At 43.1% G+C, this 15277-nt stretch overlaps 1 protein-coding gene across 2 annotated transcripts in view; it reads right to left on the bottom strand.

Annotated features, from left to right (window-relative positions):
- The window catches only part of LIPC (lipase C, hepatic type), a 173417-nt gene that overhangs the window by 146112 nt on the left and 12028 nt on the right, over nucleotides 1–15277 (bottom strand). For both annotated transcript variants that reach the window (XM_068552484.1, XM_068552474.1), the window contains 2 exons: nucleotides 9885–9982; nucleotides 7646–7778 (listed from right to left, as the gene is read on the bottom strand). In XM_068552484.1, coding sequence (XP_068408585.1) covers nucleotides 7646–7730 — 85 coding nt within the window. In that variant the 5' untranslated portion in view covers nucleotides 7731–7778; nucleotides 9885–9982. The remainder of the gene's footprint in view (nucleotides 1–7645; nucleotides 7779–9884; nucleotides 9983–15277) is intronic.

The following is a 15277-nucleotide window of genomic DNA, read 5'->3' as shown; positions in this document are numbered from 1 at the left end:
ACTTGCAGATGGGACCCAGAAATCTGATTTTAATAAGATTTATTTATTTAACAAATTTAATAGAATTTATTTATTTTATAAATAAATGAGATTTAATAAAATCTTATTTTAATAAGTTTCTCATACACACTAAAGTTCGAGAACCTCTGACTCGTCAAATCCCTTTGTTTTATCATTTTGATGTGAATTTTTAAATTATTCAAATCATAAAGCAAAACACTACATACACAGTACAACATTACAAAATATTTGGAAGAGACAAAAATTTAGATATAAACTCAACTGGAGTCTGAACACATTTGTACATTTTCTTCTAGTAGTTTTTTTTTCTCACATATACGTTTTCATGGAGTTGTAATCACAAGACACACACAGTTAGGTACACTACATTTGTCCCACTTAGCCTTGGAATGAAAATACTATTCAGTGTTGTCACCTTTATATCGTCATAAGAACTATTTTAATGCCACAACATGCCATCTAAAAGCTGTTAAAATCTACTTCAGCAGGCCCCTGAAGGTGAACGTGTATATATGGAGGAGAAAATGCTGGGGACAGACAAAGAGGCCTCCCCTTCAATGCACTTGATCTTCCCTTTACTTCTTCCTACCCCTCCCCTCAAATCCCACGGTGGAAATATAGAAACTATGAGTGTTTCTGGAAATAAGAGTCATAAGCAGAGAGGAGAGTGATGTTAAACCAAGTCATGAGTTTTCCAGAGTCATCCAGAAACTTGGTTTTTCCCATACCTGAATCCTCTCCTGAAACCCTGAAGCAGCTAAGGCGTCACTGCGCTACCTTGTGGCAATGTCTATGAATTACACCTTCTCTTGAGAAGCATAGCTGCACCCTGAATCTTCCAGTGTGGGAATGACTCGAGTTTGTCTCCTTGCCCTAAGCTGGGTGCCTGATTGTCAGCAGCTGGGTGCACCTGCTGTCTACCGTAACATAGCAACCCCACTCCCTGCAGGACTGGCTGGGCTCTGACCCATTTTTCTAGTTTTCACCTTGGGGCTGCAGTCTGGCCATGATCCTCAGCTTGTTTGGCAGGGGTCCAGATGTTTTGCCTGCTCCTGGCCAGCCCCCTTCTCTAGTGGGCTGGACTCTGATCCCTGGCTGACAGGGCCCCACTCTAAAATGAACACTCTCCTGGGAACCAGTGTATGGCCACCCTTCTGGCTATGAGAATTGCTGGGCCCCATGGATGTCAGGTGCACACCCCAGGTTGAGGTCAAGGTGGTCACATCCCCTTGGAGAATGTAACTGGGACTGCTCAGCCGTGTCTTGTGGACCAGACCTAAAATTGGGCAAGCCTTTGGCCCAGCCCTGCCTCTCCTTCCCTTTTCCCTGCTGACTCGCCTGCGAGGACGCAGCATGCCTTGTAGCATTGTGGCAGCTGGTGTGGAAAACAGGGTGGTGAGAATATGGTGGTGGGGATCTTGCTCACCTGGCCCACAATTAAATATGGGTTCAGGTCCTGGGTCCCTTGTGAAAGGCAAGCAGCGTGGGAGATAGGCTGCTGTCCTCTCACCTCAGGCTTGTCCTCTCTGGGTACAATGCCCTCAGGGGGGCTCCAGAATGGCTCAGCCATAGGGCCAGGAAGTATGGCAGTGGGTGGGAGGGTCTCTAGCAGAGAGCATGTAGAATTTCACAAGAATTCTGGGGCTGGCTTTCTGCTGATTCTGCTTTCATGTACTTGCCCAGGTGAATGAGTTCCATCTCTGGATATTACCTCAGGTGTTACTCATGAACCACCTTCCCTGCAGTTGTGGAGGCCTGTTAGGAATTTTCAGGTCCCGCTGGGGCTGTAATTCTGGGCTTGGCTGAGCCCATGAGGATGGTGGGAGGTGGCCCCTCTAGGGACAACAAATCCAGGACCAATCTAATTGCAGCTTACCAGGTTTTTAAAAAAAACTTTTTTTTTCTTTTACATTTAAACACGTAAAACACACATACACACATTCTCCCTCTCTGTCTCTCTCTCTCTCTCTCTCCACGGCCTTAATACTCTTTATAGATCTTTACATATATTTCAAATCCCTAGCAATATACATGTATGTAGTTTTATCATAGTTGTGATTCAATATGTAGGTTATTTAGTCCTCTTTTTCTCCCCCACTTTATTGCCTATAAAATTTCCTCATACTTATTTTTTAAAAGCTACAAGACCAGTTTTTATGTAACCTTTTGGAGGTCACAGTTCCCTTTGATAATTTGCCAGAAGTTATGACTTCTCTCCTACCCTCAAATGCACATTCATACAGCCTTGGGTACCATCCTAAGAGGCATCCAGTCTCTCTGAAACCCATCACTGGACTAGGTTAAGAACACTTGTATTGTACTATGAGTGCCTAAGGGTCAGCATTAAGCCTTTTATTTCTGAATCTCATCATTATTGTTCCCAGAAGTTCCTAGAACTTCTAGTAGTAGGTATTCAAAACAATGCTTGTTTAAAGGAGGACTTAGTAATACCTGGACCCTCCATCCTTGATGTTTATTGTTGGGTATTCAAGTTGTTTTCAGTTTATTGCAGTTGTGATACAGTATTGCTATCAACTCCTTCCTATTTTTTTTTTTCTTCTCCTTCCTGGAATGCCTGTTTTTGGAAGGTGTTTGGACTTGGAAAACATGTGTACTTTATTGGCTCTGTGCCTTTGCTTATGCACAAGGAAAGCCTTCTTCACTTTTGTCCAGGTTTCATCCTGCAAGACTCGGCTCAAATGCTGCTTCCTCCCAGAAGCCTTCCCTCTACGTACTTGGAAGTAAACTCTTCTCCATCTCTACCTGCACCTTGTCTTAGTCAACTCAGGCTGTTGTAACAAATTACAACAGACTGGGTGGCTTGTAACCAAGAGAAATTTTTCTCACAGTTCTGGAGGCTGGAAGTCTGAGATCAGGGTGCTAGCATGTTGGGGTTCTGGTGAAAACCCTCTTCCAGGTTTCCTCACATGGTGAACAGAGAGTGAGTACGCTCTTTGGGGTCCCTTTTATAAAGACACTAATCCCATTCACGAGGGCTCCACCCTCATGATTGAATCACCACCCAAAGTTCCCACCTCCTAAGATGCCATGCTATTGAGGGTTAGGATTTCAACATATGAATTTTGGGGGGACACAAGCACTCACTCCATTGCACCCCTCTCCAGTGGTACTCAGCATATTTTATGGTTTAGTTGAAAAAATTTTATATATACATCTTATCTCCTTTATTAGACTCAGTGGTATACCTCATATATTTGAAACCCAGAGCAGATCATTTTAATACCACTTTGCTCTATAAGACAAAGCTATTTTCAGTTATATGCATGCAAAAATCAGTAATAATCACTATTTTCTTGATTTGTTACTTAGTTTTACAGCAATGAACAATTTAAAAAAGAAGAATACATTTCCACTTTAAAGATACGCAAGTGCATTAAAGATACTTCCTGGAAGAACCAAAATGTTTACTTACCAAACAAAATATTACACTTCACAATTCACTGTAAAATCTGTTTTACTGTTTTACATTTTAAACACAAAACTCTAAGTGGTCACATGGGATAGGAGAATTGAAGTTCTCGGGTTCTGTATCTTTGTCTTTATAATCACTACGGTATCATTTTTAATTTCAAATCTGCGGTGCAAATGCAAGAACAGGCAGTAAGTACCACGGGATTTGGAGACGTGAGATGACCTAAGTGAGCTGGGAGGATTCTGAACCATCAGACACTTGCAATGAGCACATGTCACAGTCCATGAGAATCAGGGGCCAACTGCAAAACTGGGAGGTCTCTAAATTGACATCGACAGAGAACATTTATTCAAGGAGAAGTCATATAAAACTGTGATTATCTGAAGTTTACATATACATTAATAAAACTCAACAGTAACCACAGCAGTTGTTTACAAATTTGACCAAAAAACTATTTTGAGGGGGAGGGGCTTTAGTTTTATCACTGGCATTATATAGAATTGTGATGATGAAAGGAAGACCAACTTTTAGTAAGTTCTATTATTATTTTGCATTCTCTATGGATGATGGCCCCCTTATTGCTGCTGGCAATGCAGGCAGCTCCCATCTCCCTACCCTTGGTCCACCTGATTCAACAGTAAGCTCATGGAGAGCAGGGGCTACTGTGCAGTCTACAGTTGTACAGTGTCTGCTGCACAAACACAGCAGTTCTGAGTGTGGGCCTTGGCAGGACCTCTGAGGATGTCCTCTCTTTTCCTATATGTGAGTCCAGTTTTCTTCATGTACTCTGGACAAAGCAACATATCACAACAGATTCAATACAGAAACAGATGAAAAAATCCAGCTGCTTCTATTAAACCAGACATTACAAAATTAGCAAAATTTCTTTGTGAACCAATGTCACTCTTCTGACTCACTTTTTTTGTTGTTGTTTGGAAAATACAAGTTATTCCTCATAATATCATGTTACATATGTTAGCATGTGATGACTTTGTTGTTATTTTTAAAAGCATTAAAATTTTAAAAAAATTTCTCAGTTTTAGTCTCTAATATGGTAAATATTGATACCTGTGTTCCACATAAAAAAGAGCTCTTTGGGAGATCTCCCTGGTGGTCCAGTGGGTAACACTCCACGTTCCCAATGCAGGGGGCCTGGGTCCGATCCCTGGTCAGGGAACTAGATCCCACATGCATGCTGCAACTAAGAGTTCTCATGCCCAACTAAGAAGCCCGCGTGCTGCAACAAAGATCCCGCGTGCCTCAACTAAGACCTGGCGCAGCCAAAATGAATAAGTAAAATAAATAATATTAAAAAGAAAAGAGCTCTTTGGAATTCTGAATAATTTTGGAGAATGTAATGGTGTCCTGGGACCAGGAAGTTTGAGAAATGTTGTATTAAAAGCACTGCCTTATATATGGCAGATGCCTCTGCACACTTCCTTGTTAAATGAATGAGTGACTGACTGCTGGGCTTCAGTTGCTTCTAGGATGTGGACTCTGTGGCTGGAATTGCAGGGAGGGGGCAGGCACCTTCGGCAGCGGTCGTGGATACCACTGGAAGGTGGGGCTGCCAGGGTCTAGGAGTAGCAGCTACCATTTAAGCAGTATTGATCCTCCTGGCCACACCAGTGGGGCAGGCTGGGCCTCAGGCAGGGAGGTCTGGGGATGAGAACGATGGTAGCTCTGTGTCCTGGGGTCTTCAGGAGGCTCACCATATCTTGTTTCCCTTCGTGCTGGTAGGCAGGAATTATTCAAACAGTCCTCTCCTGTGAGAGGAACCAAGCAGAATGGATTTCTAGGGATCTCTGGCTGTTAAACCACTGGGTGTGAGCACAACGGCCAGAAACCTGTAGCCTTAGGCAGACAGATCAACCTCTAGGTGCCTCTCGCGGCTCTGCCCTGAGCAACCGTGGGACCTCCAGCAAGTCACTTTTCCGCTGGCTGACTCAACCACAAGGTGAGAGTGGGATAAAATGTTTGCACAGTTTCTGGCATATACAGGGTACACAATACATTAGTCGGTCCATTAGCAATGTCATTAATAATAATAAAAAGAAGTAAGCTGGGAGGGTTGGGGTTAAGGAGGAAGGGTCCTATGGGAGTTCCTCCTGGCCCCTGACTAGTGACAGTTGACGCTTGGTACAGACCAAGTGTTCTCCACCTTGGCACTATTGACACTTTGTCCTGAATAATTCACTGCTGTGGGGCTGTTCTGTCCATTGTAGGATGTTTAGCAGCGTCCCTGGCTTCTACCCCCTATATGCCAATAGCACTCTCTCCCCAGTTGTGGCAACCAAAATCTCCTCTGGGGGGGCAGTTTGGAAAACTATCCTACAAGGTATAGATACTCAACCTTTTAGGGCTCTACTGTGGGATGCTTGCCTCCCTGCAATGCCCCAGGCAGATGTCCCACCAGCCTCATGCACACAGATCTGGCTCACTCCCTGCAGAAGAAATTCTGCCAAGACATTCTGCTCTCAAAGGAACAAGAGCCCTCCTGACTCCGATCCTTTCCCTTGAAGAACCTTCCTGCTAATAGTGGCCACTTCCCTCAGCTTCTGGACAAACCAGGACCCTGGGAAAGCAGTAGCACAGGATTTGTTGAGGGAAATGTGGACGATACTCAGCAACCCCCGGGGAGGGCATCCTGCCTTTTATCCTTCACCTCGGCTCTAATGGCTTCCAACCCCCAAGTCTCCACTGAAACATCGACTGCGCCAATCAGTAGCAGAATGGATAAACCAAGGGTGGTATATTCATACGACGGAATGCTACAGTGACCAGAATGATGAGTCACACCTCATGCAACTGCATGGTTGAATCTCACCAACATAATGTTTAGCGAAAGAAGCCAGAAGCAAAAGAGCATATACTTTGTGTCCATTATCGAAAAGCTCCCCCCAAAAGCAAAATAATCTATGTTAAGGCTCAAGAGGTGTGCAAGGGAGGCTTCTGGGATGCTGGCTCAGATTGTGAAAATTCATTGAGCACTTACGATATAGGCACTTTTTTAGATATATGTTATACTTCAGTAAAAAATTAACAAAAACAACATTCTGGGCCAAAGGGCAGGAAAGGCCCTTCACCAATATCCCTGTGAACACGGAATAAAAATCATCAGCAATTCTGCCTGTATGGCTCTAAATTATTATCATCACTTTTGGACTCAGCTTGATAAGTGAGATGATGTATGCAAAATAATTAACCTTGTGGTTGACACACAAATTGCTCAGTGAATGGTAATAATTAATACTGCTAATAAGTTATTAACTGACCTAGTATACAAAATCATAATTAAATATAAAGAACAACCTTTTTTCTTAAAGGAGAAAAAAAATGTTCTGGAATTTTCACGCAATCTTTGGGTAGTAAGTTCCTAATTCTTTTTGAAGCTCCCTCCAAGCAGAGTCTTTGAGGAAAGAAAAATCTAAGCCTCTACCTTAGAGTTTCTAGGTCCTGACCAGTAACCAGCACAAAAACAAAGTCCCAAAGGCCAGTCTCATTTGCCCAAAGTGTTCAGTTCACTTCATATCCATCATTTATTGCTCCAATGCACTGTTTAGCCAGGAACCTGGAATCCACCTACCTGATCAAGCATTTGGATCTCTTTGGGCATCAACCTAGTGTGTGAATTTACAGACCAAACAGGTGTGACTGCTGTTGAGTTCCTCAGTCTCAGAGCAAAACTTTGGCAGAAAAAGTGAAGTCTAGAAAATGTGCAATGATAGCTCTGTTTTCAACCTGACTGGAAAGAGGATTCTACAAATTCCTCTCTTCTGAGAGAGCCAGCAATTAGACAACCCTCAGCAAGATGAAGCATTTCATTGCAAGCTGTTCTCCTCAACTGCAGATTAGATGCCAAATTAACTCTCAGGAAGATCTGAAACTCTTTTAGATTATTTGCCACCAAAGAAGTCTTAGCCTGACTATTTCTGAATAGGATACGCGAGAGACTTCATTGCTAGTTGCAAGCGCTTTGAGAAGACTTCTACTCCCAGAGTGGCTTCCTAAACTTTCAGTCCTGCCTACAAACAGCTACACGTCCCTGTGACCTTCGATGCCACTAACAGAACACCTGGTATGCTGTGAAGCAAGCTCTGTTCTACATAGCCAAGAACACTTGGATTCATTGTGACGTACATTTAAAAAAGAAAATCCATGCCCATTTCCGGAGAAAAGGCAGGCTCTTACCTAGTCCCAGGCTTTGTCCATGGGTACTTGACTGGATAAAGATGCAGAAAACCAAGAAAATAGAGACACACAGGGAATTTTCCATTTCTCCTGTCTCACCCGGGGACCGAGGTCTTCTTGCTAATTTCTGAAGCTAAAGAGAGCAGATTGCTTATTGATACTTTGTTAGAGAAGACTGCCCATTAATAATTAACCTTTTAAGCATGTTTTCTAGTGTTCAGACACTTTCCTTCCTACACTGAACCCAAATCTAACTCTATCTCATACAAAAAAAAGGTTGATTTACAAAAGTATTTTTTATCCTGCTACATTTTGAAAATAAAATATCTTGTCGTGTACTCTTACCTTCTTGGGCCAAGGTCACAGTTCTAAATTAATCAATTTAAAGTTAATGTGTTGTGTTTGGAGGTTCTGTCAAAGGTCAGGAGTAGGTGACTTCCACATGGTTGCCTAAGTCTCTCTCTGGCAGCATGCAAAGGGGATGCAGGCTCCTGGCTGTGGTATTTCAAATTGCAGGCTAAACCCAAAGAGAAAGGAAAGGACTCTGCTATGTGGAGAGCCCCCAGGTGGTGTGTTTTCTGTTGAGTTTAGCAAAATTGCTGGTGTCTGTGGTCAAAGAGTGATGGGCAACATTTCTATAGCTGAAAGGGGCAGAAAACCTCTATCCTCAGTCTAAGAAGGAGCTGATGGAGGAGCAAAGATGCAGAACTGGATGCCTTTGCTGGGGGCCCCATTGAAAGACGGCCCTAGAGTAAACACACTCTTTCCTCCTCTGTGTTAATGGATGCTCTAACTGGGTAGAGGACTGAGAAGTAAGGCCACTTGGCAAAACCAGACAGGGGAAATTCAGGTGTGGCTCTTGTAATATTCCTTGGGTTTCTAGTTTTATTTAAACTTTATTCATTTTTCAAACTTTAAAAAAATATCTATTATATTCCAGGCACTGTTCTAGGTACTTGAGATATGAAAGTGAAGAGAACAGACAAATATTCCAGTCCTTGTGGAGCTTGTGTACCACAAGGAGATGGGAGGAGTCAGATAATAGGTAATAGACATAATAAATAAGAGATTTATGTAGACTGGTAGAATGTAATCAGAGCTATGGAAAAAGGAAAAGTATGGCTGAGTTAAGGGGGTTGGGGAAGGTAGTGATTTTAAATAGAATGGTTAAGGTGAGCCTTGTTGGGAAGCTGAACTTTGAGCAAAGGGTTTGAGGGAGTTGCCCCTGTGGACATGCTGAGGAGAGCATCAGGTAGCCAGAACAGCCAGTGCAGCCAGTGCAAAGGCCCTAAGGTAGGAGCATGCCTGGAATGTTCCAGGAACAGCAAGGAGGCCAGTGATTAGGGAGACATTATTATAAGGACTTTGGCTTTTATACTACGAGACATGGGGAACCATTCTGAGCAGAAGAGTGATATGATTTGTATAATATTTGTAAAAGATCATTTTAGTTTGCAAGACTAGCAGCAGATTATTAGCAAACAAGGGTGCAAGTGGGTAGATCTGCTAAGAGGCTATTACAGTGATCCAGCAAGAGGTGATGGTGCCTCAGTTCAGCATAGTAACAGTGGAATTGGGGACTGATGGATGGGTGGTGGATATATTTTGAAGGTAGATACAACAGGATTTCCTGACTACTGGGATGTAGAGAAAGAGAGGAGTTGAAGATGACTTCAAGGATTTTGGCTTGAGCAAGTGGGACAATGGTGTTGATATATCAGCTGAGATGGGAAAGGATGTGAGTGGAGCAGGCTTGGTGATGGAAAATCAAAAATTCAGTTTTGCCCAGGTGGAGTCTGAGATGCCTCTTAGACATCCAAGTGGAAATGTTGGGTAGGCAGTTAGATAACTTGGTGATCATTGCCCGGATGAAACAAACTGATAGGACCTTCTGAAACCACCGGCAGTTTGGACAGATTGATCCTAGGCCAAAGCTTAACTCTGTGTTGTCTTGTGGCTGCACCAGCTTCCAGAGGACTAAAGCTTGGAGACCATCTAGTCAAATGCATGATTTCTGAGCGGAGGTTTCTGTGCTGGCTTCTTGACTGGCTCCATCCTACCTGCATAGTTAAGCAGGATCTGAAGGTTCCACTTTACTTCTTATTTCCCAGAAAGTTGGAACCTAAAACCAGCTGACTATCTACCTGGCTCCTCTCCCCTGGGCCCACCTCATCTCTTATCCTCTGGGTACTGCCAGGTACCAACTCCACCCCCAGCCTCACTCTACAGATTAACTCACCAAGAAACCAGTGAATCCAAGCGCCTCTGGGATCCTGGGTCTATTATCAACTAGCTGCGCAAAATGTTACTTAACCTTAATGAGTTCCATCTCCTCACCTGTAAAATAAGAGAACATGGGCTGGAGATAATACTTTGAGGTATCAACAATATATTTCGCCCAACCTCTCCCTCACCCTCTCCCTTCCACTTAAGAAGAGTAGAAAGAAGACTATAAACCTTTTGTCTTCCTGAAACTTAGGACCTAGGGTAAGTGAATTCTAACCAACAATGGCAAGCAAAAGGCTAAAAATGTTTCAAAGGGATGTGAAGGGAGAAAGAGTACCCCTACCATCCCATCACTAGAAAAAGAGTCTCTTGGGCTTTGTAAGTGGGTGGGGGGAGAGGGAGATTTGTCTATGAGGGCAGAGGGGACAGTCCCTTGATTCCAGAAAGTGGTAAGAACCCAAAGAAAAAATGGCTGTGAGTGTGTCAGCAGGGGGACAAAAGATGCCCCTGTGCCTGTCATGGAGTGTGAGTAGCAGTGAGCCTTTGGTGCCAACAGGTCATGAAGATGGGGAGGAGTGGCCCCTTAGTGGTCACCTATGTGGACTGATGTCAGGTGATCAGGTGCTTACCCCTAACCCCGTTTCTGGGTATTGTGTCAGATCCAGAACTGGGGGTGGGGTGGGGGAATAAAGAATCTAGGAGGGCCTAAAAAATAGGAGTTTGGAGTCATAACTCAGGTGGGTTACAGAAAATAAAGGTATTTCTTCCACATCAGAATTTGTGGACTGAGATTCACACTTCTACAAACACAGGTATGTCATCAGTATTACGGATTTATATGTGAAGTGCCCAGCCAGGTGCCTGGTTCATAGTAGAGGTTCAGTAAATTACAGTGACTTATTTTGAGGCAGTATGCTTAGTGGTCAAGAGTCCAGGCTTTGGAATCAGACAGATCTAAGTTAAGGTCCCTGGCCTATCACTTACTAACTGGGTGACCTAGGGCAAGACATTAGTGTTCTGAGCTTTAGATTTTTCCATCTGTGTAGTGGGACTAAGTATATCTACCTGATCAGATTAAAGGAGATAATGTAAGGAGGTAAGCCCTTAGCAATCCTGCCAAGCAGGAAATAATAAATGGCAGCTATTCTTACCATTTTTATTGTTTTTAATTCATATAGGGGGTCCAGGAGGTAAATAACAGCATGATCACAGGATTAAAATTTAGTGGAAAATTAAAAGGGGAGGAAAACAGAAGGGTGTGGATCAGTGGTTCCAAAATCTGATTGAGGGTTGGAATCAGAGTCAGCCTGAGAGCTCAGGAAAAGAATTATAGGCTCTTCCCATGAACAAGTGAATGAGAACTTCCAGGGCTGGAGCCTGGACAACCTTTATTTTAAACAAACTCTTCAGATTATTCTTGGTCACCCAAAGTTTGAGTGGTGCTTGAGACATCTGTTGGGGCACAAGAAGAAAATAATAGATCTTTCTGATTTTTCTTGTATCACCTGCTATAGGCTGAATGTTTGTGTCCCCCACAAATTAGTATATGAAACCTAGCCCCCAGGGTGATGGTAAATGGATAGGGCATTTGGTAGGTGATGAGATCATGATGGCAGAGCCCTCATGAATGGGATCAGTGTCCATATGAAAGGAACCCCAGACAGTTCCCTTGCCCCTTCCTCCATGTGACGTAACAATGAGAATATGGCCATCTGTGAGGACTTCATCAGACACCAAATCTGCTGGTGCCTTGATCTTGGACTTCCCAGCCTCCAGAACTGTGAGAAATATATTTCTGTTGTTTATAAGCCACCCAGTCTATGGTATTCTATTATAGCCTCCCAAACCAAGATATCACCTTTGGAAATTTTGCGTATCACTTGTATACAGTACTATGTAGTGTATTAGTGCTATATACTTTATAAACAGATAAATATCCATGTATCTTGGAGGGGCACTCAAAATTTTTTTCAAACTGACAAAAGTGCTTCATCAAAAATGTGTGAAGACTCTGCCGTAGAGGGATGCAATGGCCCCCAGGCCTTTGGGACCTGATTATAATGTAGTTGATCCCATCAATACACTGGAATCAGTAGATCCATTAGTGGGATCTTCAGTCATTTCCACACCCCAGAAAGCCCAGCAGTTGATGGAGGACACTTCATTTCCCATGGCCTGATCCCACGGAGCCTGAAGCCTCCAGCGAGTTATCAGCATTGTGCATAGTGGTAGGGCCCAGTGCTTTCTCTTGTCTGCAATTCTCAATCTAAAATAATAATGGTCTTATAGTTAGATCCTTAAAAATTGCCCTGTACTTGCTTCCTTTTAATTTGAAGAGCTTCTTGAAGAAACAGAGATTTCAAGAGGCTGGACTTTAATGACCTGAATGTAACCTTTCCTTTTAGTGTAATGGCGATAAAAAAGTTAATCAGAAGAAAAAATATTTTACATAGACAAAGAGAGCAAGAGGAGGGAGAAGGCATGGGATCAAGGTGAAAATCTCTGATGGGAGACACAGGGCTTTATGTTCCAAATCAGATTTTCTTGCTTTCATCATCATCAGACGCTGGGGATTCCTGAGAATTGTAGCCTCTTGGCAGAATTCCAAGGAAAGAATAATTGAAACAGTAAGTTTTGGATTGGTACTATTATTTCCCTCATTTTACAGTTGAGATTTAAGAGATAAGAACTAGGACAAAACCATATTTTATCAGTAAAAGGCTGAGGGAGAGGAAATCAAGGCCACCTGAATCCAGGGTCAGTTTTCTAAACCATATGCCCTCAATCCCTGGCTTTCCTCAGGCCTGCACTGAGCTTTCTTTCCTCATTCTTATTCCACTTCCAAGATGAAATTTATAAAGTTTGTAGGATCACGTCATTGGAAAATGACTACCCTCTCCTACAGCTGCTTGGGGCCAGGCTGCCACCAGGAAAATGACCAAGCTTTTATGGGGCACAGATCGATCTGTGTGGACTTTCTTGTACTATGCGGGAATGAAACTGAGCAGGACCCTGTGGGGCTCCTGGGCACGGAAGCCTTTCTGTGTCCCCCATACCTTGTTTGTAGGGAACAGACTCCAGCCTCCATGACCTTCCCTGAGTTGCAAAGGGCAGATTCAAACAGTTGCTCATCAGGGAAGGGAGGGGATGCCGAGACAAGGGAGGAGCAGTCAAGAAACAACAGTGCAGCCTTGGGGCAGGGTCCTGGTTCCACCTCAAGGGATACACATAACAATATCTTTAAGCTCTTTATAGAACTAAAACACCCCAATGGAAGATGTAGCATTCTTCATTCCAGAGAAGACCACCTGAGAGGCCAGATTAAAGGAACTAGGGAAGCTCATCAAGAGATTATTTGAGACCAGATTAAAGGAGTGCAGGCCCCTCACACACCCTAATTTATCAGCAACCTCGCACTTGAACTATTGCTATAAAACTCCTCACCAATACCTCCCGGGTGGGGGACACACAGTTTTCAAGGGCAGAAGCCTGCTGTGTCCACCTTTGCTTGGCAAAGCAATAAAGCTATTCTTTTCTACTTTACCCAAAACTCTGTCTCCGAGATTCGATTCAGCACTGGTGCACAGAGGCCGCGTTTTTGGCATCAGGAATACGACAAAAACAAGTAGGGACGCTTCTTTGAGCTGGCTTGGAACATGTCCTTATTTGAAAAGGGGTTGGCCTGGAGTCTAACCTTTTCCTTATCTGTTTCCTTATCTGTTTTTTAAGACAAGTAAACAAATGAAAGGTGAACATAAGATTGCAGATGATGTTTTAGATTATTTGAAAGAATGAACTGTTTCAAGCATTTCAAGCAGGTATTTATTCATCCAAGATCATCATGCCTGAATCGATTAACCTTTTCAGATTAACCTCTGCATGGGGTCTGCCTCTGACTAGTTGTGTGACCTTGTGTAAATAATGTAAACTCTCTTTGCCTCAGTTTTCTCATCTGTAAAATGGAAGTGTGAGGATGAAATGTTATTACATGGAATGTGCTTGGCACAATCAGGGCTCATTTGATTTTTGTAACAAATGAGACAAAAATTACTTCCTCCATTTTACAAGTGAGAAAACTGAGACTCTGAGATTCCTTGTCTGAGGCTACATGTCTAATCTATGGAGATTGGATCTAAGGACTTCTGGGTCCCTGTAAACTCTGATACTCTCTCATTCCCAGAGTCTAAAGTGAAGAGCTAGGGAGCAAAGAGATGAGGTCTCCTTTTACACTTATTTTTATGTTTCCTGTTCTGTGCTGGCCCTTTTATTCTCCCCATCAGAATTACAGCTGCCGGTTTGTGGAACAATGAAAGAACAAACAAACAAAACCAGATCTTTTTTGTGACTGGATACTCTGGAACCAATAATGCATTTTATGAGTTTAGTAGTTCCAGTAGAATGGAAAACCTTTTTCCTCTGTTTGCATTATGCTTGGAAGCAGAAGAAAGTAAAGATTTAAGTTGGTTTTGAACAGCTAGATAGACACAGACCATTGCTGGCTCCTTCAAGTTTGACAAGCCTTTTCTCCTCTGTGGGAAAGAGGGTGGGCATAGATTAGACTCTGTGCCAGCATCCTACAGCTGCTTCAGGTGGTGGTTGGGCTTGATGAGGGGTGCTCATGCTGGGCTCCTAAGGGAGACCAACCAAGCTATGAACTGAATTGGCTGATTGCAGTAAACTAAGGGCACAGTTTGGGAAGGTAAGCCATCAGCATGGCAGCTCTCTTTCTCTGGGTCCCAGTGCTTCTGACAATGGGACAGCCAGAGGCACTGTCCTTATTCCGAGTATCAGGCAGAACTGGGGCATCACTTAGATCGAAATGGCCCAAGCCTCTCTACAGCAGCTGGTGTTTGCTCCATGTCACACAATCATTTCACAAAAGCTTTCTGAGCTCAGCAAATGAAGTCCTTGGCTACAAGGAATCAGGAACAGTTCCCAGAGATCTGCTTCAAGTGCTGCCAGTGACTCATCATTTTTCCACAGGGTATCTGACTGTCATGATTAGTCATCAATTCCTAGGCAGGCCTAGAAGTCAGGGGTTAACAGTTCAGGGGCCAACTCCCAAAGATACCAGACTCTATGAGATCTCACTGAAACCTCAGGAACAACCCTATAATGATGCATGTATGATTATTGCCTTTATACATAGAGGAAAACTGAGGCTTAGGGAGGTTACTGAGTTCCCCAAATCCACACTCTAGTAAGTGGTGGAATGAAATCTGAAATTATGTTTGTCTAACTCCAAAGCACACACAACAAAAGGTAGTTTTGCCAAGGTTGTAGGAATTGGCTATGAGCTCTTCATGTATTTAAGATTTAAAAAAATGGAATTGTGCTCTTGCACTGCAGATGAAGACATGGAGCGTGTGTTTATTATTGTTATTTTTTAAAATTTTATTTATTTAA

The sequence above is a fragment of the Eschrichtius robustus genome, chromosome 1 (genome assembly GCF_028021215.1).
Source record: "Eschrichtius robustus isolate mEscRob2 chromosome 1, mEscRob2.pri, whole genome shotgun sequence".
Lineage (NCBI taxonomy): Eukaryota > Metazoa > Chordata > Mammalia > Artiodactyla > Eschrichtiidae > Eschrichtius > Eschrichtius robustus.
Note: the sequence above shows the minus strand (reverse complement) of the source record. Positions and strands in the feature narration are given on the sequence as shown.